Below are 27,625 nucleotides of genomic sequence, written 5' to 3' on the forward strand. Positions count from 1 at the left end.
TGAAGTATTCGAAAGAATAATAGAATTAAATAATAATAATATATTTTTTGGAAATTATTTGATTTCGGCTATCATATATATGGACGAAGATAATATAGAGAAAACAGGCGTGGGAATAACTGTGTACTAATTTATTTTAAACTACTATTAGCTAGTTTCAAAATAAATTATTAATACTACGTAGTCTTTAGTTCTCTATTCTTTATATAAAAGTACGTTAATTACAACGCTTTAATATTCAAGGACTGCCTGCGGCTTCAAAGAGTGTAAAAGTGAGTGTATAATTGACTTGCGAGTGTGCATAATTAAAACTTTTACTCTGCCATATATAATTATGTTAAACTTATATAAATATAGCTTTGTATTTGTAATTGTTTAGGCTTGTATTAGTTATCTATATAAAATAAAATCAGTTGCTGAATGTACGTAAGCGCATTATTTAAGATCAGCTGTTCTTATATGGCTAATTCTTTTTTATAATGTTTGTATTTGTTAGGAACTTTTGTTTGAAATATCGTACGGAAAAGTGAAATATTAGAAATAATAATATCAATACATATAACAAAATCGTAACTGATCGCTGTCTGTGTATGGAATATATATAAGAAAACCTACTATATTTAATACTAGGCTTTATGAACGCAATAGTACCCAAAATAATGATTTTTAGAATTTTTGTCTGTTTGTCTGTACGTTTATGCACGCTTATCATAGAAACGGCTTAACCGATTTGAATGCGGTTTTCATTAATGTATTGTGGGTTATACCACTTAACATTTAGTGTTTGTTTTATTTTAATCGGTTCATAAATAAAAAAGTTATAAGAATGTAAAAAATCATATATAAAATACCATAAAGTAATCGGTAAATTGAATTAGCCAAAAATTTCTTGTATTGTATGTATTGCTTTTTAAAAATTCTGTCTACTCGTGCGAAGCCTGGTCAGATAGCTAGTTTATATATATAAAAGTGAGTGAGTGAGGCAGAAGATAGAATTGACAGATTGACGTTCATTATAGTATATCCGTGCGATGTTGGTGCGGACAGCTAGAATAGTTTACTAACTACTAGCTTTTACCCGTGACTCCGTCTACGTGACTAGGATATGTTTACTGTATATATAAAAGTAGCCTATATTCTTCATCATTCTATATAGTACGTGTATACCAAATTATATAGTGATTAGTTAAGCCGTTAAGGCGCTATTGGGTTACAAACAAACAAACTCACTCTCATATTTATTAGTAGAAAGAATACAGGTGGAAATCTGTTAAGTTTTCATTACAATAAAGATTTATATTGATCATAATTAAAATAATTGAGGGACAAATACACAGTGAAATGGCAAGCATTAGCATTTTTAAGGGAACGTTTTGTCAGTGAAATGGAGCAAAAAAAGGACAAAAAATATTGTGCGTCCCGTGCTAACACGGCGCAAGTCAAGGTAATCAAGTAAGTATATAATATTCTGGATTATTTATTAAATCTATTTTCATTATATTATATATTTCTCGACGTGCTGAAGAAGGGCCAAATTAAAAGTACCCGTAACCGGCGAGCGTGTATGGAAAGATTGATGAATGTGGAAGAAGCGAAAGAGGTTTGTTTGAATCGAAGCATTTGGCGTTCCATTGTTTCTGCCTTACCCTAATGAGAGACAGGCGTGACAGATATGTATGTCTATTTTTTTTTACTAGCCTTAATAAAGAACTTGATTTCACTCTATTTGCATTGAAATAATTTTGTTACATATTCTTTATTATATTTTAATAATAATAATTTAATGATTACTACATTACATATGACTGAACATGTTTTTCATACTCAATAAACTTTCAAAACGCAATGAAGTTAGTTCTCGAAATTTCCAACTATGCTTACATTTACGTATATTGCGTATGTAGGTCAGGTAGTGCGTAGGTAATGGCAAATATTAGACGACGTGTAAGTTATGTTATAACAGAACACTGTTATGACTCTGAATAATTATATTTTAATGCAAATAGTTCAGATATTAAATTTCGTAGTGCTTTTCGTTATGATAGTTTACGATTTAGTGATATAAACTATTTATGTTTAGATCGTAAAGTACTTAAGTATGACTTAACTATAATTCATTTGTAATTTTATTTTATAATTTAAATCTTATTGTTATTATTTATTTTATTAATTTCAAAATTATAATGTAAATATTGACTTGCCATTGTGTGACGAAAATTGTTACATTGGTTAATAAAGAAATATGAATATGAATATGAGTATGCATGCAATTTTGTTTTACTGTACACAGGCATATATCCTTTTTAAGTTTACTTTTTTTTATAGATCTATATAATATTTTAATCTTCTTCAATTTTATACCTTTATATAAATGAATAGTCAGCTCTCATAGTAGCTATAGTTTTTTTAAATGTATGATAATGGAATGGTAACCCTGCCTGCGCTAACCGTATACGCTGGCGGGGCACCAGTGATAGACCTAGCACCTAGTGCTAGCAATGGGACTGGTAGTCCTCATTACTAATAATCCCTTCCCCCCCAGTAGCTATAGTTGTGTGTATGAGACAGTAACAAGAAGTTATAATTGACTGTCTTTTATTTGGATGTAGGTCGTAATAGCCAAGTTATAATAATAATAACGCAAAATTTAACAAAACATGAAATTGAAAACTTTATTCATGGAAGACTGAAAGCTTAAAATTTACTTATATTAATTTTGTTAATTAAGTGTAATATTATGTTCTTTTTTGTACTAAAAATAAGACTTTGGTCTTATTAAAATCAGTATTGGTTCAATTTATTAAATATTAGCGATTGAAAAAAGAATGAACAAAATCTGTTCAGAATTAATGAAGATATCGTGTAACGTCAGTTTAGATTGAAAAATAAAAATGCTTGTGAACGGTCGACGAGTTTTAGATTATCTGTGTTGTTACATTTTAAGATTACGCTTTTATACTTATAGACAACAAATAAACAAATAGTTTGATTCACTGTTGATCCTGTCCAATTCAATAAACTACGACGCGTAGTTAAAACAATTCTTCTTGAAAACAAAATCCAATTTATTTCCAGTACCGATTGGAGGATTTCTATTGACGTAAACTAAATTGATACGTCACATTTGATGATGACGTGTCAAACTGGAAATGTGACATTTACGTTAGTAAAATTTCAATTATATAATAGGCCAAGAGCTTGTGACATATTTAAAATGTACTTGATAAATCGTTGTCAATTTGCCAACATTTTTATTGTCGACAAAATTTTTATGGGATATGTTAGTTTTAACTGTATTTTTCAAAATAAAGTATTAGGTTTTTCGTAATATATTTTCTTACAATATAAGAAAAAGGGCAATTCTGTTTAACGTTCACGAAAACATGCCATGTCGTTAGAAATATTATTAAATTCCTGTTAAGCGATTGTAGTATAAATTAAAATTTCCTCAAAATAAGAAGAGATACCTATAAAATAAATAAAATAGCCTTCATTCTAGTACTTACAAAATTTCATGTTGCAGTAGATAGGATAGAGGCCTTTGGAATTTAGTAATATTTGTTTAACCTTAATCCCTAAAGACTTATATAGCAGAAAGCACCATATATTCGCGTAAAGATAAACAGATACTGTCCAAAATAATTTAGGTCAGTTTATTTCTAGACAACAATACAAAAGAAAATATAAAATATGCTTACTCAAGTCTGCCCCAGAGGGCGCTACCTTTCTACTATTAGAGTGGTATTAGAATAGTCTGACCCAAGGCATATTTAATACGTTCAATATCTTTATTTGAAGAGATACTGTGATAGTCTTTAATATTGTTTAATAAATTAAAATGTAGGTTCAAAGAGTTGTTACTTATTCAAAACAAAATATGAATATGTACCTATTTACATTTAATTTAATTTATTGGAGATATAAAAAAAAAGGAAATCGAAATGAAATGAAATGAGATTTATTCGTAAGAAAACATACCTGTAGTTTCTTAGCTAATATTAATATTATAGTTTTATAAGGGTACAGTAATTATGGTTTTAGAACTGGGCTCCAAAATAGGTTAATATAATTATTTTAATACTGGTATGTATTAACACAATATATATAGGTATAGTAATAATATTATATTAGAGAGTTTTAATTACATAATAATTAAGCCTATATAAAGAAAAATTTGGAAATATTATATTGTATTGGTGGACTTTTTTATGTAACTTAGTACGACAAACGAGGTGACAGGACATGACATACCTGATGGAAAGTGGTAACGGTTGCTTATAGATATGGACATAACAGAGTACACAGTGTCGTCCATGATATCCTTCACACGTTGTCATTCCTGAGTACTAAGGTGTTTTTTTCAATGAATAATAATGGAATGGTAACATCGCCTGTGCTAACAGTATACGCTGAGGCATCAGAGAGGGATGATAGGTGAGAATAAAAAGGCAGGTCAGTTAGACCATCGTGATGAACACCCCCGGAATTCAGCACGATGGTTTTCAGGGGGGGGGGCACGTGGAGTACGACCTGAGAGGGAACATTGCTAGCAATGGAACTGGTTATCCATATTACTAACAATTCCGCCTTCTCCAGTATTAGTACTAAGTATGTATTTGTACCCTGTAATTTCATTGCCATATCTCATTTGCCCTTCAAACCGAAACACAGCCATGCAAACACAATTGCTTTATGACAGAAACATGAATGGGACAGATGTATCTAAGTAGACGACTTTTGAACAAAGTTTCCCTCTGGTAAATATGTGATCTAGTAGATCTGGCAGATGTTTTATAAGTAGACAATTTGTAGATAACTTTCAAATAAATATTGTAAGTGTATGTAAATTAGACAATGTAGATAAGAAGTTCAAAATTGGAATTAAAAGTAGTATATTAGTATTTCTGTCAGTTGTCTAATGTCCATCTACAAGTTCTATTAGGTTAGGACTAGATAACACTGTGTATAACAATATCTTTATTTATCTGTGTATTTATTCATTTATTGTTTCATTTAAGTACAATAGTAGATGTAATTGATGGCCATCTTTGTTGTATTGTATAAAGGTCTCCGAGGAGACGTGATATACGAGTATAGACAGACAAAAATAGATCTAATTGAATTTGTTGTCTACGCTTTAGGCATTTTGTGGACATGCTATTTTGAAACTCAACAGTAATGTTAAATAATATTATTTATGACAAGAAAATATCTCAAAATTAACAAGGATTTGATTGCAAGAAATAAATTTAGCTAAATATATAGACTGTATTTTCAAAATATACACATTTACATTTGTTTTACAAACTAAATCGATAATTGTAAGTTATTTATTCAGGGTTAAATAGAATGTGATGGAAATTTAAAAATAGTTGAAATTCACGGATCAAATATGATCTCTCTATGGTCCCAATGAATGAATGAATGAAAAAGTTAAAACATTATTTTACACATTTACTTTGAAGGGAGTTCAAAGTAAATGTGTAAAATAATGTTTTATTTTTTACAGTTCCGTATCTCAGTGATTTAAAACATAAATATTATGAATTTCTTTGATATTCTATTTGTCTGTTTATTACGACTCTTTATAAGTGCTACTGGATTAATTTGAATGAAATGTTGTGGATAGTATACATATATAATATAGTATTTGTGACACCATTTAAAATCTTACGAAAAGTGTCACAGGCATCATCTAACAGGTGATTTTATATAAACGTAATAAGCCACAATATAGTAGGACTTTATTTCTTTATTTAAATTTTTATTGCATTAAAAACATAAAAATAAACAATGACATACAAACAATTCAAGTGAAATACAGTAGCATGAAGATTAAAATGTACACATAAAGGTACAAAAGCCGGTCTTATCGCTAGGGCAATCTCTTACAGACAACCTTTGGTTAAATTAGACCAGAGGGAGACTTTGTACAAAAGTCGTTTGCTTGGGTACCTCTGTCCCATTCGTGTTTCAATCGTGAAGCAGTTGTGTTTGCATGGCTGTGTTTCGGTTTGAAGGGTAGGATATAGCGTGAATTTACAGGGTACAGAGGAATAACACCTGAGTCCTCAGGAATGGCAATGCAAGGGGGGTATCATGGGCGAAACAGTATACTCTGTTATGTCCATGGTATTGCTCATGTCTATAGGCGACGGTTACCACTTTCCATCAGATGGGTCGTCAGCTTGTCTGCCATTCTAAGTTATATAAAAAAAAAAAATTAATAAAATTAATTATAGTATAATAGGAGAGTAAAATGTATACAATTTTTTAGATATTGGCGCGTACAAGAACAAATTGTGGTAAGAACCCGTTAATCACGTATATGAAGTGTAAAATATGTGCAATTTTATGAAGATCCTTTTTAATTTCATCCTGTAAAATCATAAGTGTATCTATATAAATAAAGTATGCAATATTTGGCTCTTCTATTACATCGCGACGGTATTATCGTACGATATGTATGATAAATAATACAAAACGAATTACATACAAATTATGCGTATGACTTTGCCGTCACGGCATAATAAGGAAGCAAAATGCGTATCGTACAATATCGTGCCGTAATATGGTAATTTATAAAAGCGCCGAAAACGAATACCTTACAAACTTGGGTTATAAAACCAACCATGGGGTTATAAACAACATACAACACTCGTTATTGTGTAGAAGTTATTAGTGGGTGGGTAGACACAGACCCATCTTAGGTATATGTTATACTGTCAAATATGTATAGCATCAGAGTAACCTATTAATTTATAAAGCTATAACCTGTTTTAATAGAACTTAAAGATAGGGTTAACAGGTTTTGTTAAAAATTACAGAAACACGCTCTAAATCGCTCGAAAAACTAGTAACGGACTTATCCAGGCAATCAATTAATCCAAATTTTATTTGTACAACTATTGAATATCGACAAAATGTTTAGTTAAATGATTATTGATTTGTTTTTATTTTTACTACGTTCTATTGAAACAAAACATAGTAAGTAGTACCCTATTTGTTAATGTACGAAATAGTCTTATCTGCGTGTTTCATTTAGACGTGACTGAGTAACGAATTAAGATCCAAATATATGTTTGAATCTATACATACTCTCACTTTTATAATGTTAATGACGCATTTTTTATATCAGTAAAAGTTTATAATGATAAATAAAAAAAAAAAAAAAAACTTTTAACGGCTCAAAATTCGAATTCGCATTTCCCATCGAACTGAGTGTGTTTTTAAAGCTTCGGCGTGAATTAAAAATGTATCTCGAGAGCAATAACAAACACCTACACATCTGAAGTGCTTACAAACATATTTTTACAAACTTTTGCAAACATAATATTAGTAGAATAATATTAGTAATGTGGTAGCTAGGAAATAATTTAGCGGGATCACTTTTTCTATTCATTTGACAGTGTATTACGCCCCTTACTACAAGACAAATGTCATGTTGTTATACCATAACGGCCCGAGTTTGTGAGTTATTGCATTCAGACGTGTGTAGAAATGATAAACTAAATGAAACAAAGTCTTATTTTGTCACGTGGTATTTTGAGGAGTGCTTATTATACTTGTGACGTGATGTTATAATTTCGCTGAATAGATATTTCTTTTTAAATAATTCTACATCTAAATATATTTTTTTAAATTTGATAATATTAATATCATATTATATAAAAATATATGTTAAGTCGCGGCTCAGTCATAAAGAATGACGGTTTCCGTGTGTGCGCTGTTGTGATGTATTTAACTGATTTTTTTTTATAAAAAGATAACTTAAATTTTAATAATATTGAACCATCTTAAGAATTATTTTTTTATTTATATGAAATATTTAAAATTCGTATTGTTTAGAAAATTATAATGATTAAACGTAGAATGTAATAATAACTACTTAAGTGGCAAGATTAAGCTTCATTTTAAGTATATTTTAAGTCTTATTTCTATCTATAAGTTTTTAATATAAATTATTGTTTTAAGAGTTTAATTCATTTAGAAGGAAAGAAAGAAATATTTTAAGTAAAAATTTTTATTTAAGCATTATTGAAAAGTAATTTTTTCATTACACCGATGTCTATAATATAATAATAAGTTATATAGAATAATTATATATCAATTCAAATTCTAAACCGATTATGACACACTTTTGAAGAAGAAAATTATTAAATTATATTCTAGGATTATCTGTGTATTTGTTTTGAATCTATTTTTCTAACTTATAATAGAGATACGAGCATTAATTTAGCAATTGTGTGTTACATCCTAATGATACATTTATTGGCGGAGGGAAGATAGAGTGAACACTCAAGCTTGTGAAGTGTCCTTATCAGACGCTGGTATTCGATTGCGTTTGCTGAGACAGGCGCCATTGCAAAGTGTATTTTTTTTGCTCCAACGATACGTTTGATGTTTATCAAGCAATTCAATTAACACTGAAACAGCTGTGGTCCATAGATTTTTATAAATTATATAAAGATGAATAATGCACTAATTTATTGTATCTTTTTTTTTATTTAATGAAATAATTATAAGATTGGTAATTGGTAATTTTGCTTCTTCTGTTTTGGTAAACTTTAATAACTTATCTATAAAAATTAGCTTATATATAGGTATAGGTGTAGTGTTTCAAACACTATATCCTATATATAAAACATAGATTGCTTTTTATCTTGGTCTATCAGTATACTGAAGTTTTGTAGATAAATCATCGGACCGGAGTGAGTGAGTTCGTTTGTTTGTAACCTCTTGGCGCATTAATGGCTCAGTATTCAAGATAGAGAAAAACATAAACTAATTATATATTAACCCTGTAACGTAAACGATGACATAGATCAGTAAGTTTAAAATTTAAGGACGGAGATAGAGTACGAAACTTTAAACTCTAGGTCAATATGAATAAAGTCGTTATTTTTTAAGTTATGTAAGAGTTTAACTGGTAAGAATATTCATAAAAATGTTTTGAAATCCAACCATTACCATAGAGTATGTAAGGTTCTACTTACTTATTTATTACTTATATTTTATAACTTTAAGGTTGTTAGTATTAGGCTAAATTCATTACCAAATCAACCACAGCAAATTTTTAATAGGAGACTCTATGTATAGATTATTCATTCTCTATTTTCCACTTTGTAAAGTATATCATTTCCAGCAAATATTTTAAATATCAACTATCGCTACTGGAAAGTGCCGGATAAAAAAGTTTGAAAGTTTTCTCATAAACCTTTTTTATCCAGTACGCTATCAATCAATATGAAAAAAGAAGTAGCTGCGAGAGCTTCAATACAAATAAGCGGTGTAGCGTAGAGTAATATGCCCACGGGGAGATCTATGGACGAACTGAAACTATAAGGATTGTAAAAATGGCAACGCGACTCTAAAAAAGTCCTTCATAACCAAATAACTCTCATCAATTTTATATTATATCGTATTTCCCAGGAGGTGTTTGATACACTTATTGGACAGTTATCGTCATAAATATATAATGGATTTTATTTATTTATACTATATTACATTCAGAAAATATAAAAAAAATAACAGGATAAAAGTGACACAAAAAAAGGAAAGAAACAATTATAATAATATCTACAAAATGACTTTGATTTATAAACGACTTCATTGCTTATAATCAATCTCTTGTATCTGTAAATTAAGAAAATTTTAAGAAATAAGTAGGATTTTTGCATGCCGCTGATAAATAATTTGAAATTGATTATCTATATCTATTGATTATTCTTCCATTAATAATTATTAATGGAAGAAACAGATGTTCCGGAAACGGATAAATTGTTTATTTTTACAGTAAATAATTTAGATAGTAGGTATATTCCTAAAGGGATACACGACATGAAGAAATATGTACTCGTAAGCAAATATCAACATAATACAAGGTCGGCGTTATTACGGTTTTGTAATGGGAAAAAATAAAAAAATTACGTGTTCTTTGCTTTACTTTATGAAATATTTCTACTGCATTTTTATTTTTATGTACTATATACAATACAGAGAATCCTATACCTACTGATACTGATTTTGTAGAAAGAAAGTGTCATATATTGTAAAAAATTCATTGTAATAGTCGGATTAAAGTCTTTAAAGATAGACAATCAGGAATTTGGACAGGACACCGTCTGTCAGGTAAGCTAGTTTCTAATATATTTTGTTCTGTACTGTATCGCCATCCATCTGTTCAGGCAGACCGATAGTTATCAGATTTCTCGGGTGGCTGCGTACATTTCTATGCTCGTTGCGTACTACGACGTTTTAGTACGCCACTCGAGCGTGGAATATTAACCGATCTACTGACAGCTCAAATTGAGGTCCCTTTTTGTGGATTTTTATTTTATAATAAATTATTTATCTACTACAATTCTCTGAAGTAGGGGCTAATAATTTGATGCGGCTACTGATGATAAATTGACAAATATATCAGAAAATAAATTTTTGGATACCCAGAGGAGTTTCCATCCGCGAACATTTAGGTTGTGGAATGAGTTTCTTCCCGAGGTTCGCCCTAGAGACTACATAATGGAGTTCTGCAAAAAGGGCGCAATGATGTTATACCCACGTGATACACGCGTTCAGGTTACGGTTAGCGTTTATCATCGGACGAGTCAATTGCTTGTTTGCCAGCATTGCAGTGTAATAGAAAATATACATAGATAAATAATAAACAACTAAAGGAGGTTGTAAATGCCTCTAAAGTTCGCTCCGAGTCTAGTCCCATTCGTAGTTCCGTAACTTTAACAGTTGGAGCGGAAAATATCTTAGTCAAGTTCAGTAACGCTTTAAAACACAAGGTTTGCATGAAACTTCCTTCACTTCATCTTACAATATACTTCATTGTGCTGAATATTTTGTTGCAACTTTGAACTCGCTACAATGGCTATACAATAGAAACTTCACTTTTATCTACCTCCAAACCAGATCCCTCACGGGTAAAAAGAAAAAGCGGAAATATTGTTTTTTTTTTTGTGAATAAATTTTATTTTTACTTAACCTCACAATACACATTTTCCCTATACATTAAGTCAAGATTATACGTATATTCTGGTATCTCTATTATACCTTACCATGTAAGAAAAGAGAGGTATGAATAATAAACCTTTTTAGGCTTTATTTACTTATTACTCGCGACTTTGTCCACGTGAGTTTGATCCGGTCAATACCGGAATAAAAAATATCTTTATTCATATCATATAGTAGTAAGGTAACAAGCAAAGTCTCTTTCACATTTTTGTAATATTTTTTTTAATATGTGATAGTGGTATGGTACTTCCGTCTGCGCTATTGGTATACACTGGCGGGGCACCAGTGAGAGGTGAAGGTGAAAGCAGGTCAGTTAGCCCCTCCCCCCCCCTGGAAACCATCGTGCTGAATTCTAAGTGTACTTATCAAGATGGGCTAACTGACTTGCTCTTTCATTTTTATTTATCGTCCCTCACTAGTGGCCCGCCGGTGTATACCGATAACGCAGGCGGGGTTACCATTCTATTATCATCTATTAAAAAAAGAACAGTAAACAAGTGGGACTATTTTTGGCAAAGCATCTATATAGATTATATTCTAGATTGGTTTTTCTAGACACAATATGCAGAATTTAGACCCGTAAATAAAAATAAAACTAATTTAGATTCAATACGAGGTATTCATCGATTGTAAAAATAATTATCTAAGTCGATACAGAATAGGCGAAGACATACATGTTCAATAAATGCAGACAATTTAAGAAACTACTTCTTTTGGAAGCCGAATAAAAACGAAAATCTGTTAGAATTATATAGAGAAGATAATTAATTTGCAATTAGAATTGTTTACTAGATAATCCCCACTATAAGAGCATTTATCGACGCTATATAATAGCATGAATGCTGTACGTAATAGCTGAATTTGATTTAGCCCAAATCCTATTAGCTAGCTATATACGAATGTATCTATTTATCTAATAAAGGATTATTCTATGTATAGTTCTATTCGTGAACGAATGGTCAAACGTTTTACTCTTGTCTCCTGAGTGTTTAAAGATATTAATTTCATTTCTTTAAATATAAAAATGCGATTTTCGTATGTCGATGTTTTTGATCAGTGCTCTTGAATTATTAGAAAAGGAGAGAAGCGATTGTTAGTAATAGAAACTAGCGTCACATGTTTGTTTTTTTACCTAAAAGTTGAATCATTGCACCGTTCGCCGTTGATCCTCTCAAGCTTAAGTGAGGTTCCAGAGAAATTTTCTCCTACGAATGTTCAAGCTGTGGAATAAGCTCACTGCCGAGGGTTTCCCTAGAGACTACAGTATGGGGTTCTTCAAAAAGGGTATATTAAGGTTTTTCAGGGCCGGCAACACGCACGTGACATCCCTAGTGTTGCAGGCATCCATAGGCTACAGTGATCGTTTACTATAAGATGTGCTGTATGCTTGTTTGCCTCCTTTGTAGTATAAAAAAAATCGAATATTCTATTTCGACGAGCTTGTTGTTAAGTATCTACTCGTACTAGGGATGGTCGCTCTTAAAATATCACTAAAGCCTGACTGTTGTTACCAACCTGCCTGCCAAGCATAGCAGCTACTGGCAAACCCTCTCCTACATTGGTAAGTATCAGTGCAACCTATGATCAGCAGTTTTCAGTTAGCGATTGATATGATAATGATACGTAGAAAACATACAGACCGATGAAATCAGACATATTCAAGAATACAAATATTTTGTATTATATAGGGAACGAACCCATGACCGTCGGAAGGGTGCATTGAGTGTCTGGACCATTATTTTTTTTTCTTTTACTTTCTTTTGGCGTTTTAAAATAGATAGGGTATGCTGTTTTGAAGTAGATAGAGTTTAGTTGTACCCATAATTCCATGTAATTTGAGTAAAATATTTGAGTCTTTTATCTCTGTCTCTTTCTATTATCCAATTTCAATCAACTTCAATATTTTCATAATCCATATCACTTGGTTAGCTACGAGTATTTCTGGGAATAAAATTATCCAATGTAGGATAGCAAAATATATTGGAAATGTTTTTATTTAATTTATAACGCAGTTTGTAATTAAAGATAACTACCTATGTTAAAATAGAATATTGATTATTACAAATTGCTACTAGTTAGCCGAAGCTTTGCCTGCGTGAATTACTCAGAATACAGTCTATTTATAATCTAAATTTTAATTAGTTCAGTTGAGTAATAAATTTGTAAATATTTCCATAAAAAATCACATTCATAATCATAAGTACTGTAGGATTTTTCATTAGAATACACAACAATTACATTTCATAATTCGTTACCAACCTGAATTTTTTTTTTTCAAATTATTGTCGGATTTGTATTGTCAATACGATTATAACGAGGTAATTGTATATAAATACTGACTGTCAGAACTCCCTTTCTAATATCGTAAATTAAGTTATTCAGCAAAATAATTCAATTTTATTTTCAATATGGATTTAATTTATCTTACATGGAGCGAAAGACCACAAAAAAGGGTAGGCTCCGGAAAGCAGAATCATGAATATTTATGAATATAATAATCGGCCACGCAACGCAAGGACCTTTTGGAATCCGTATTGAAAACGGTGGACTATTAGTCACTTTAATGTATTATTAACTGATTGGAGATTAAAATACGAAATGTGCAAATAATTTCATATTTTAATTCCCAATCAGTTTGAATGTTTTGTTTAAAATTTTTCCCATTGTGTTCACGACAAAAATATTAATATCAACCCTCCATCAGGAATTGAACGGTGCTTATCTCTGCGCTAATTTCCGTACCGTGTCATATATAAATATAAGTATAAATTAATCACCGGTTCGAGAACATTTTCACCTGATTTCTGGTGTAATTTGTGTATGTTTAAACATATTATTAACGTCTTTGAAAACGTATCTTCATCATATTTAAGAGCGTACGTAATGAAGTTGGCAAAACCCTCCAAGGGGGACGCTTATGTTCAGCAGTGGACAGTTAAAGGCTGATATGATGATGATGATGATGATGATGATGATGATAATGAAGTTTGGAAATGTTACAATTATCTGTCAATTTTCAAAAACAACTAAGTACTTTTCAATGTTTTTAATTGATTATTTTAAAAGATTAGATGCAAAGTTTTTAATGGTAGATTTATATGCAATGTGATGTTTTTTTTTTCAACACAGGGCGCAAACGAGCATGCGGCTCCCCTGATGGTAAGTGACTACCGCCGCCTATGATCACCCACAACAATGTCTATGATTATCGATTTAATTTGCTAGCAGAGCATTGTTTCAAATATACTGATTTTTAAAAATCATCAGCCAGAAACATTTAAAAATAATTGTTTTCGAAAATTGACATAATTACAACGTTGTCACACTTTGCTAAGTAAAAGTTATAAACACTCTTAAACAAAATTATGTACCTATTTATTTAAAAAAAAATAACCATAATATTATCATATTTACGACTATAATTGGTAGTGTAGCGGTTTAAATACATTGTATTGCTTTCTGATTGCGGGTTTAATCCTAGCACAATATAAACATTTTTATTCATGAGTATATTTTTATTGGTTTCAGTGTATATAATAAATTTATTAGGATTATTTATTAGGATTAGATAGTTTTACGTGGTAAGTTATTTATTGTTTGTTTATAAATGTTAATTCATTTATTGGAGTCGTGATGATATTATAATGATAAAAAATACATTATCACAAAATAAGGAACATATATAATAAATTCTATTCGCACTTGACCTATCCAACCGGCTTATCTAAAGCTGGCCCTTTTTTGTAGCTGCTAGATTCTCCATTTTGTTACTTATACCCTTTAATTTATGGTATGAGATAGGGAATTTGTGATAGAACTTATGCAATAAACCTTTGTATTCATCAAGATAGTGAACTGCCAATAAACAATCTGGTGAACTTTTTGGAATGGAAAACAGAATCTGTGCTATAGTTACGCAGATGTGAAAGTCAGGTCAGTTGACCCATCGTTAAGATATTTTAGGGGATTCGCGTAAAGTTCGATTACACTTGATTAATAACGATATAAAAATATGAACTCATATACAATTATAGTAATTAAGTGAAAGCAAAAAAGGCATATTAAATATGACAACAATACGGGGGAAATCCTGTTGGTTATGAGAAGAATTGTTAAAATCAAAATGCAAAAAGAATTATCTATGCCGAATTAGACGAATACACGCAAAAAAAATGGCAAATTAAAAAGCTGCTTTTTTGAAAGTCGATTAAAAACGATAATCAAATTTAAATTGGAGATGTATGTAGCCGCTGTCAAAAGAAATGAAGCAGTATTGACATCAGTGAATGGGACGTCTAGGGCAGCCATCATGCGTTACCATTTTTGAGAATTATGGAGCTATGTCATTGAACCTTATAATTTTACTGCTATTTTTCAACCTTCAAAGCGAAACACAGGCATGTGAATACAGCTGGTTTGATAATTTATTTAAAGAGCTTTTAAAATAGCATGTTATAATTCAGATTGCCACATGATGTTCATTATTCAGAAATTAATATTCATCACACGTCTCATTTATTGTGGTGAAGAGAATAAAATTTACTTTGAGAAAGGTTTTCGTTTAAATTACATCAGTTCGAGCATTCACTGCAACATAAAATTTAATTAATTGATGGAGATTTTAGCGGGAAATTAAGAACTTTCTTTTTTATTTATCTGTGCTTAATAGGTATTTACAGAGATAAGTGTAAATTGGATGTGTTGTTAATTTATTAACCGAAATGATTGAAGGTAAAATATTAAGTTTTTCAATAAAATTGAAATTATTATATTTTTAGCCTTTTGGACTAATGAATGAATTTCAGCTTGAAAATTTTATATTCAATTTGATAATATTTAGACTCTCTATAATAAGTAACTTATTAACTGTTAGTTTCTGCAGAAATGTTAATGAAATTAGTATTTAGATTGAGCATTATTTTCAACCTGTAATTTGGTTGTATTATTTTTATGTTTATTGCTTCATAACTTTTTCAGTTGCAAACCGATCTGTTAATCTTATATATATAGATTGGTCAGAAATTTTGTTAATATTTAGTCGGTTTTTTTGTAAATATTTTTATTTATGTTAATTTTGTCTATTTTTATTTTTCACACAAAGATTATACAACTTAATTGAATAAATGTGTATAAACATTATCTATTTTTAAAAGGTAACATTATTAGAAATATAATTATAAATAAAAATATAGCCGCAAAGGTAAAATAACTTTGCTTTTTCTAAAATCGTATTAAATAAAAAAGTATTAGAGATCTCATTCGGACACTTTATTTAATAGCGTCTCGTCGTCGGAGCAGTCTGGAGTTTAACGAATGAAATTTTAAAGCTATGATTTTTTATTTTCACCTCTGACCGCTAATTATTATATTTCTACTGCTAAAATATTAAGAATTACATTTTACAGGAGATTTATTACTTGTTTAGTTATGTATAAGAATCTGAATAATTACCATAATCCTTACCTTACCATACCTTAGTTGTATATCGATAATTCAAAACAGGCAATACTCGTATAAAAGGCTGTTTTTTATACCTATATCGATTGATATTTTACTCGTTATTTTACTAAGGACAATAATACAGTTAAGATTTAATAAACAAGTATATTCAAATCAAATGCGCCTAAAGATAAAAATGGAAATTTTTATTTTGATTTTGTTTTAATGGGTGAAAATGGAATGGTAACCCCGCCTGCGTTATTGGTATACGCTGGCGGGGCACCAGTGAGAGGTGATAGGTGAAGGTGAAAGCAGGTCAGTTAGCCCATCGTGAGAATTAACCACGATGGTTTCCAGGGGGAACCGCGTGGAGGTCGACCTGATATGGTATGTTGTTAGCAATGGAACTGCTAGATTCCATTACTAACAATCCCTTTCCCCCTATTTATTTTGGTTAGGATTTTAAATGTGAACATTAGTTGTCTGTGACTGTTTACTAACGTACAGGCACAACTAACTGTCATACAATTTTGTATAGGTATACGTAGTATTCGGAAATGAGAAGAACATACGATATTACTTTTTATTCTGGTTAATCAACGTATCGCGGTTTTGCATATAAAGTCGCCAGTAACAATTATTATGAAATGAAGGAAAACATAGAAAATATACTCGAAAGAAAAACTGAATAAGTAGATTTCTTTGTGTGTATAGATAGATATGTGGATAGTATCGAACTGAGCCAGTCTGTCCAGATAACATCATCTCATTAGTGGAAAAGGTTTATATATTCAGCCCGACGCCGAGGGGCAGCCAGTTTGATGTCCGAATGGGAAATAACTACATCCGACAGAAGATATATGTTTTGTGTTTTATTGTGGGTTCTTTAAATTCTGAGTTGACGTTGATATATTCTTTCTAGATATGTTGCGAATAAAACTTATTTTAGAGTTTTAAACATTACATTAAGGTGTGTTCATGGTTTTGTTTGTGTGATGTGGTATAAAAAATAGTTCTTTATGCCGAATACTATATGTATGCCAATTGGTCACTATGTTATGGTGCCAAGAAATACCGAGCTGATACACTTTCACATATATAATATTACTAGTTGTATCCTGACTTCGTTCTCCTGAATTAGAGTATAAATAAAAGTAGTGAAAATGTTATAATATTTTATGACAAGATAAAATATGTCATGTAACATATTATCGTGAGGTACAAGATATGTATACAGAAGCGCGCGCGATATTTAGAGGCTTAAAAGATTTTATATATTAACGTTTCTCATATATTATCCGTATGTGATACCTTAAGGTGTTGTAGTATTTTTAGCTAATATAATATAAAATATTACAGCATCTGTTGGATAAAAAGAAGGGTAAAGGACAAACCTGGTTCACGTAGTCCCCGCGTGTAGGTGTTTTGTACGCGTTCTCGTTCTCTCTTCAAATTATCCAACATGTATCACGGGCGAAACAGTATACTCTGTTATGTTCATGGTACTGCTCATGTCTATAGGCGACGGTTACCACTTTCCATCAGGTGGGCCATCAGCTTGTTTGCCATTCTAAGTTGGAAAAAAAAATCCAACACTTTTGTTGATTTGCATAAGGTTTCACTGTATGTTGCGCGGAGATCGCGGCTGATTGAATAATTTGCAACTGGCAGAGATTTGTTCGTGATCTTAGTGGAACTTGACCAGCTCGACGCGCAGTTGGATTATAGACTGATTTTGTCCATCTACCCCCCAATGTGATCCCAGATTTAATAGGGAATATGGATAGGTAAGGAGGGTAGAAGGATATTGCGTTCGGAAATGTTTAATGCATATACAAATTATGAGATTATATTTACCAGAATCTATAGACAGATAGACACAACCATGGAAGCATACTTGATTCAGGGTAGAAAAGCGGTAAAACTGAAGTACTCATGAAGATGACTTTTGTACAAAGTCTCACTCTCTGTAGTAATTGTATTTTTATGTTGTTACCATATTCAAATTAGTAAATAATTCTATTCATCATATCAGCTTTTAACTGTTCACTGCTGAACTTAAGCATTGGATGCTTAAGCAAGAAAGGTTTTCCAGTAGTTGCCACGCTTGACAGGCGAATTGGGCAGTTAGGCTTTGGAGATATTTTAAGAGGGACGCTGCTGCCCATCTCTCGCCCTTCCTTAGTCGCCTTTTACGACAAGACTTAGGAAGGGGTAGTCTATTCTATATCGGACCACACGGCATATAAAAACAAATAATTCATTTAATTGGTATTAAAAACTCCTGAAATTTTAATAAACTTTTTTTATAACAGAGGGTGCAAACGAGCATGCGGCTCACCCAATGTTAAGTGACTATCGCCGCCTATGATCACACACACCACCACAAAGCCATTGCAGGTGTACTGCCGGCCTTTTAAAAAGAAATATGCTCTTTTCTTGACTAGACTTATTAAATTTACTAAAATTTACTTTATATATTTAAGGTATTATCTACATTGGTTCTTTTTTTATTTATTTGTACCTTTCTACCGTAGCATGATTAAGATTGCCATCATCATTTGTATACATTTAATATTCAAGTAAAAAGAAATATTATCATTAAGTATGTATATTTATATGTTGTAAATACTACATGTAGTAATATTTAAATATGCTTCAATATTTTCCTGCACTACTGACGGCTATTCAAAACTTCCTATGCCACTGTGTTGGGTTGACTGGAAGAGATCTCTTTTAGAGAAAAGTTCATCTTTACTCATATTATTTTTAATATTGTTATTATTACTTCTGAGTGCAATAAAGAATATATATTACGAGTAAATTATATGACTAAAACAATAGAAATTAGTACGAAAACCGTTTTAATATCGAACTTTGGGAGATCATAATGAAATACAAACAGATTCATATTTACTTAGGTCCCAGTAATGAGAGCCACGGGATCTTTGTAGCGTTCTTTTAAAGTGTTTTTTTAGTCCAATATAAAACAGGGTGGTGTAATTAACGGAATTAAAAGGAATATGTTAAATTAATATTTTACTATAAATAGGGAATCTAATAATAGTTGAGGTTGTAGGCATAAATTAATTTAGAATTGTATATCAACAAAAGTTAAGTGTTAATATTTTGCATTTTATTCATGTAAAAAATCTATTTAAAAGATCTGTGAATGTAGTTATTGTCATTTAAAAAAATTCTTTTGGGTAAATATTTTAATTTTTAATTTTTAATATTAATTATATATAATAAAGAAAATATTTATTTTGCTTCATGATATGAACGTACATATGTGTTTTTAATTCTGTATAATAATTTAATTATATATTGTGATTTTCCCGACTTAGATATACTAGGCATATTTTAGATAAAACATGTATACTTAATTATTTATTTTATTTATATTTACACTTTATTGCACCAAGTAAAAATAACAATAACAAGTACAGTAAATATTAATGAGAAGTGATACAAAAGGCAGCCTTATCGCTAAGCAATCTCTTCCAGACAACCTTTGGGTAGAGGACATTGAGAAAAGACAAAGGGTAGGTGGTGCACTATTATATAGATATTATCACATATATACACATATATATACACTACATATATACACATATATATACACTACATATACACAAACAAATATATACATAAACATACATGTATATATTTTTTATATAAAATGTGGCAAATCAAAACCTGTATATATCGGTACCGAATTGGTAGTAGTGCTTACGATACCTTGTTATACACGATTTTCCGCTGTACGGGAATTCGCCGTAAGTTTCCACGGCGGAAATCCTTCTGTTAACAAGAGGCTTAGATGTTAAGTAAAATGGTCCTTCTCTATAAGCCGGCAACATGTGTCCTATAGAAGGTTTATTTTTGCTTGTATTTGTTTGTGGTTTCTTTATTATTTCCGACCAGTATATAGATAAAGAAGTTGGAATCATTCGTGTATTAATTGGTTTAATAGAAAAAAAAAAATTACGTAAAAATATACGTTATTTAAACTATTAATAAGTTCCATTATGTTTGCAGTAATTTAAGCAGTATTATATCCTTTTATATACTTTCTTTTTATATCCAACTAGTATTTACCCGTGATTTCGTCTGCCTGGTCGGAATATGTTTACTAACCGGGTTAACAAGTAGCTTATAACCGTCCCATGCTATAGACGGAAGTGTAGTATATGACAGTGAAATTACAAATCATCACAGGCACATAAATCATCATGCCATAGAACCCAGGAATAGCAACGTACGAAATGTAGTACGGGCGTCACAGTGTATTCTGTGCTTCCATGGTGCTGTTCTTGTTTAAAGGCGATGGTTACTACTTCTCATCAGAAGGGTTGTTAGCTTGATTGCTGTTCAAGTAATAAATAAAAAAGTGTAAGTGTATTTTATTAAAAATGTTAAATTAGTTTATTAATTGAAAAGAGTTGAGATGTTATTACACTTCGATATGTATATATTATTCGGTATTGTGAGCGTGAAATTTAATATAAATTTCTTCGGTCATATTTCGATGAAAAACGATCAACTAACATTAAAAATCATCTTCACATGATATGAATATTCACACTTGTGATATTAGAGGGATAAGACGATACTTTGATAGTGCTATAAATATGCTGTTTTCTAACATTTGTGTCAGAAAGATAAAGGTTCTACCAGAACGTAAAAAACTGGTTAGGCGCGAGTTGAACTCACATGCCGAAGGGTTTCCGTATATATATATATATATATATATATATATATATTTGAGATAAAATGCTCAGTATCTCCTACAGGCTGTAGAAACGCTATTCATATCGTGGGAGATGCTGAGGTGAGCTAAACTTTAGAACCTCTACAATTACGTAGAGATACAGTCTCCCTTTGTGTCTTTTACCCCTTATTCCATGGGGAGTACTCGGAAAAACTTCATTCCCTTATTTCACTTTTCTCTTTCCGATATCGTACCACGAGGGTGGTTCAGCGATTGCATCCATTTCCGGTGACACATTTTTTTCACCTTATAACCTCGGATTTTCAAAGGTAGTGTAAAAAAAGGCTACGGTAACCGCTTACCATCAGGTGGGCCGTATGCTTATTTGCCACCTCAGTGGTATAAAAAAATACTAAATGAGCCTGCATCATGTGACCAATCGTTAAGACTAGAACATTCCCTTTTCAGTTTATCGTATTCTTGAACTACGTTGTTACTGTGTTCGCTCAGGATGGTGTGGTCACTTATCGTATGATAATAAAAAAATATCTTTATTGCATTTCTTATATCATGACTTAATAGATTATTGATACTACAATTTGCAGTTTATTATTTTGGGTTTAATTGTTAGTTTTTAATTTTTATATAACAACTTCATCCATTCATAAATCCGAAAATCTAAAAATGATGGTGCATTCACCTTCATCAATTCATGTTTTTAATTACTGCAATAAGATTAGATCCAAGAGTAGACTTGAATTCGATATTTTCAATATGAATTGATAACTATATTTTCTTATAAATATAAGTATATTAAATACAATATTTCAACTGTATTATTAGAAGGCGAATTAAGTACTTATCAAAGGAAAGAAAGTTTATACCAATTTTTTTAATTAATATGATTATCTTTTCATCCAAAATACCTCAGAGTTTGAAGACGAAGGTCTTTAACCAGTGCGTGTTGCCAGTGTTGATGTATGGAACCAAAACATGATCCTACATGATTGCACGTATGCAAAAGCTTCAAATTACTCAGCGGGCTATGGAGAGGGCTATGCTCGGAGTCTCTTTGCGTGAACTCCGAAACGAGTATATCCCCAAAAAACCAAAGTAACCGACATAACCCGAAGGATAAGTAAGCTAAAATGGCAATGGGCTGGTTATATAACTCGAAGAACTGACAACCGATGGGGAAGAAAGGTTCTTGAGTGGCGACCGCGTACGGGCAAACGCTGTGTAGGATGACCCCCCCATTAGATAGAGTGACGACCTGAAATGCATTGCAGGGAGTCAGTGGATGCAGGTAGCTCAGGATCATTCTTTATGGCAGTCTATAGGGGAGGCTTATGTCTAGCAGTGGACGGATAATGGCAGAAATGATGATGACGATGATAACTACAAATATAATTATAAAATATTCTGCCTATCCCTTTTATGAATACAGCTGTGAGAATATTATATTATTTTTATTTTAACCTTACCATACACATTTATCCTATTTACGGAGTAATAACTTTATGTTCACCTATTCACGTACATAAAAACGAAAAAGCTAAACTGCTTTTGGAGACTCTTTTCAAGTGAGACAATCTATTTAGACGTTATTAATCTTAGAGTGTGACACAAAGAGAATCTTAAATTAGTAAACATTGAGGTGCTTTGAATGAGATAGTACTTCTAAGTAGGTACTTAATTCTATGTATAGAAACAATGTTTTAATTTTTTTTATATTTTTGCACTTCTCGTAATCCGGGACGACCTTAATCATAATACTTATAATTAGATACTGATTTATTACGGTGTATAATTAAAGATAACAATACTTCATTGTTCGGAACATAGTTTAATCTATTGTTTTATTACAATTGTAATTAGTTTTCGGGGATTTGTTTGGGAACTATAAACGTATCTATGAACTTTAATATAACATCGTGTTTCTGTAATAAACAGAGGCTAATGGGTAAATCGATATAATGAATAAATCTTAATATACAAAGTAAGATTCAATCGATGAGGGAGAAAGATCAACCAGAGGGAAACTTTGTACAAAAGTCGTTTGCTTTTGGGCACCTCTGTCCCATTCGTGTTTCTAACGTTGTTTGCATAGCTATAGGCGACGGTTACCACTTTCCATCAGGTGGGCCGTCAGCTTGTTTACTATTCTAAGTTGCATAAACACAAGTTTTTTTTTTTTACATTTTTATACAGCTACGAAAAATTTAATTGTAATTCATAGATTAGTACTCTTGGTAGTAATCTCTTTCTTCAAATCTCTGTCATCGTAGAAGGTACTGTCTCTAATCTATGTCTGTCATGTTAAAGCTATGATTACACGATATAGCACTTAGGTAAATAACTACTACATCTTTGATATGACTATAGAAAAAGAGTTATTCATTTGTAAGATTAATATTACATTGATTTATTTGAATTCTTATTCCGACTAATGGAAAATTCATAGGAAAAATTATTTTGATTTTGTTGAAATAATTAAGTAGATATAAAAAATTGCTAGCTTTATAATGAAACTAATTAAAAAATAACTCTAACCACCCAAATCAGCTTCCTTTTAACTTATATACTGATATTAAAGATTTTCTACAAACATAAGGAAGGTTTGAAACTTAACAATACAATTAGATGTTGAGTCTAACCAGGTAAATTACAGTTTATTAATTATAAGAGTCGGCTTTTGTTACAAGTAAATAATATTTTTGTGAAAATATATTTAGATTTTTTTTATTAAAATTTAAATGTGGGAGGATGTTTAATTAACAATTAAGAAATATTTATATATAATTACCTACGACTACATGCTATTGGACTTTTTTTCATAATTTATCCTTTATTACATTATACAAGTCTAAGTCTATGCTTTAGATAGAGCATCGAGTGTCAAAAACGTGTCAATATTGAGCTAAGATTTAGTTAGCTAAGTTGATATTTGGCTAACTCAATATGACATATATTTTTTTCGAACGCGCTATTTTGTCAGTGTTGCAAGTAAATAAAATAAAAACATTCCAGGTCAGGTCGATTTCTTAAATTTGAATTGCAAACTATTTTCCGATCTAATGTAAATAAATATATTTAGTGTTATAAACAAATTAATATACAGATATACCGGTATAAATTAAAAAAAGGGCGGCCATTTTTAATGATTTTAAAACGATAATTTAACGTCCATACTAGGGTATAAATTAAAGTTAACACACAAAGATAAGCATCGTAACAAATATTTAGGCAGTATTTACCTTGTACTTTCAAATATATTTTTAATAATTTTATATCGTTTTTATTTTTTAATTTAATCTTATAATTTCTCTTATATTGTTACAATTTTTTTTATTCACTCGTAGCAAATGTTTATTATACGTGCACACATGGATAAAAAAATTTACCAATAGGTCAAAAATATTTGACAAAACATTTGTACACACTTTTTCTATATAATCTAAGAATTTACCACAGCACTGTATGATATTGCGCGACTTTACTGTCCCGTGACGATATGACAGGAGAATAAAATTAATGCAATATAGCAATTTTGGTGACTATATCGTGGACGAGAACGGAAATTTAAAAGCGTTTCCATATAATTGTACAATCTTTGCTCCCTTATTATAAACTGTGGTGATAAAATCGTACAATATAGTGCTACTCGAATTACAGTAAAATTATAAAAGCATGATAATTTTGTATTAGACGTATATACATTAACAAGATCATTACATAATATGATGGCAAGCAGGCTGGACTGTGTGTACGTTAATCACTGTTGTGCAAATTACAATTAAATAAATAGTAAATATACTTTATGTGTGTGTGTGTGTGTGTGTGTGTGTGTGTGTGTGTGTGTGTGTGTGTGTGTGTGTGTGTGTGTGTGTGTGTGTGTGTGTGTGTGTGTGTGTGTGTGTGTGTGTGTGTGTAAATTTACTAACATTAGCTTTAAAAACATTGTAACTAATAAATATTAATGAACCAAAAAGTTCGAAAGAAACATTATTATTATTATTATAAAATTAAAATTGTTATTATTATACTAGTGTAAGTAGTATTAACGTAAGTATATTCAAATAAACTTTATAATGACTTATTAAAAATACTGTTTCAATCACTCATAAGACTATCTAACTGAAATAAGAGAAATTTGTCAAGTACGAGGAAGTATAATATATGTAATATAAGTTATGTCAGCATCCCTATCGGAAGTTTGGATAAAAAGTTGCGGAGATCTCGATTTATGTTATGGAAACAGCCTTCAGGCTTGCTAAAATTTCTCCAACGCACAGTGGGAACTCTCCTAAGAAAGCCATCTCATAAATACTTTTTCTAAAACTCAGTGGATATGCATGTATAATACCTCAAATTGTAGCTAAAGAGTTACTCTATCATTATAAGTATGATTCAAATCTGTCACTATTCATACTTCATAGAACAGAGCATCTAAAGTCAAGGAATGAAAAAAATACAAAAATAATTATGAAACAAACCAGAGGGAGACTTTGTACAAAAGTCGATTGCTTGGGTACCTCTGTCCCATTCGTGTTTCAACCGTGAAGCAGTTGTGTTTGCATGGCTGTGTTTCGGTTTGAAGGGTGGGATATGGCGTGAATTTACTGGGTACAGAGGAATAACACCTGAGTCCTCAGGAATGGCAACGCATGGGGGGTATCATGGGCGAAACAGTATACTCTGTTATGTCCATGGTACTGCTCATGTCTATAGGCGACGGTTACCACTTTCCATCAGGTGGGCCGTCAGCTTGTTTGCCATTCTAAGTTCTATAAAAAAAAAAAAAAAACTTAAATTTCGTTTGGTATAATTTTATAGTATCAAAACAATAGAAGTCATATAGTGTGATACCATTTTAAAATGCTTAGAATGTGTACTTTACTACAAAATAAAAATATATTTAGTTTAGTACAATATTACTTAACCAAAGAACCATATATCGTTATATGTATTATTTTCTTTTCTCAAACTTTCACTTGGAGATTTGACAGTTGCCGAAGCTTGCCGAAGTTCTGATTTTGGTTTAATTTATTAGGAAATATAATGTAATTTGAGGGCAAAAGATTTTTTTTGCAGTTTTACTGCGTAATATATTTAAATCTAGTATAATATGATGGTGAGAATGTTTTTTTCTAAGTACGTATATTAAGATTTTTTTCTTTATTTGAGATTCTCTGTCTGGACACTCAAAAAAATACTTTTGTCTCAATTATTACTTTATATTTTATCTTTTGCGTTACTTTTAACAAGTATTTCACATAGTATTTAGTTCCCATTTCCATACAGACCTATTCTTTACCGCATAACCGCATAATGATGAATTTTTTAAATCAAGTAATTTTGCACACGTCTATGATCATTATTAAGTATAAAATAGTGCATTTACATATTAAATATTACAGTTCTTTATAAGCATTTGTCATTTCTAAACAGTGAAGTCTCGTGTACCGGACGCGACTTAAGTCTCTTATTGTTAAAAGTGATACAAATTATATTGATTATATCTCAAACTATGTACGAAATAATATTACCGAATCTTCAGATGCGAATATAGCAAAAATTATCGCAAGTATTTAGAAGTCCTTCATAACTCAGTTTCGTCAACGCTATACGAAATGTGGTCGAAAGAAAGAACAGTTTTTAAATCAAAATAGCAATTGATTTAATGTCATTTTCACTGTAAATCTAGAAAAAACTACATGCGAACCTGAACCTTCTACTTCGACAGAGAAAAGAGGAAGACTTTCTAAAAGATACGATGACAGTTCAGAGAGTACAAAGAAACGGAAAAACAAGGGACTGCTTGATACCTGTGGACTTGATTTCATACTGAACTCATATGTACAGGGTTTAAGGTCACGTGGTGAAGTAGATGAAGCATTCATCGTTGATATTTTACGAGCATGGCCGTTAGAAAAAAAGAGTGAAATACGCAGTAATTTTCTTAATGAACCGACACATATAATAAACAGCATATTCAAAAGATGAAGATCTTAGCATTTTTGTAGAATTGGATCTGAACAAGGCACAGTATGAAAATATGATGAGTTGTTTGATAGCAAAGAATTGCTTATTGTTTCCATCATACAAGTTGATTCGTGAAGTTACAGAATCTTGCTATCCGCCAAAATCACAAGGTGTTGATTCATTGTGAAAGTGTGATACGTTACTTTTCTGTCTTGCCTCTTGGGCAACTATCAGAAAATGCTCAAGAGTCACGGAACAAAGACTATAAAGAGTTCAGGCTTCATCATGCAAGACAATGTTCGAGGGTAGCCACTAACGAAGATGTTCTACACGCACTTTTATATACCTCTGACCCATACATAACAAGTTTAAAAAAACCTTCCAATAAAAAATATTTAGAACTTGTTGATGAAGTAAAGGAGCTCTTGAGTGACTTCTAAGTTATCTTTATAAGAGTTTTTGTTT

General features: G+C 31.0%; 1 protein-coding gene across 1 annotated transcript in view; it reads left to right on the forward strand.

Moving 5' to 3' along the window:
- Positions 1 to 1,384: 1,384 nt before the first annotated feature.
- The window catches only part of LOC116412842 (uncharacterized), a 61,139-nt gene continuing 34,898 nt past the window's right edge, over positions 1,385 to 27,625 (forward strand). The window contains exon 1 of the mRNA XM_052896813.1: positions 1,385 to 1,444. Coding sequence (XP_052752773.1) covers positions 1,385 to 1,444 — 60 coding nt within the window. The remainder of the gene's footprint in view (positions 1,445 to 27,625) is intronic.

Source organism: Galleria mellonella, unplaced genomic scaffold (assembly GCF_026898425.1).
Source record: "Galleria mellonella isolate WM207_F2 unplaced genomic scaffold, CSIRO_AGI_GalMel_v1 utg35, whole genome shotgun sequence".
NCBI classification, from domain to species: domain Eukaryota; kingdom Metazoa; phylum Arthropoda; class Insecta; order Lepidoptera; family Pyralidae; genus Galleria; species Galleria mellonella.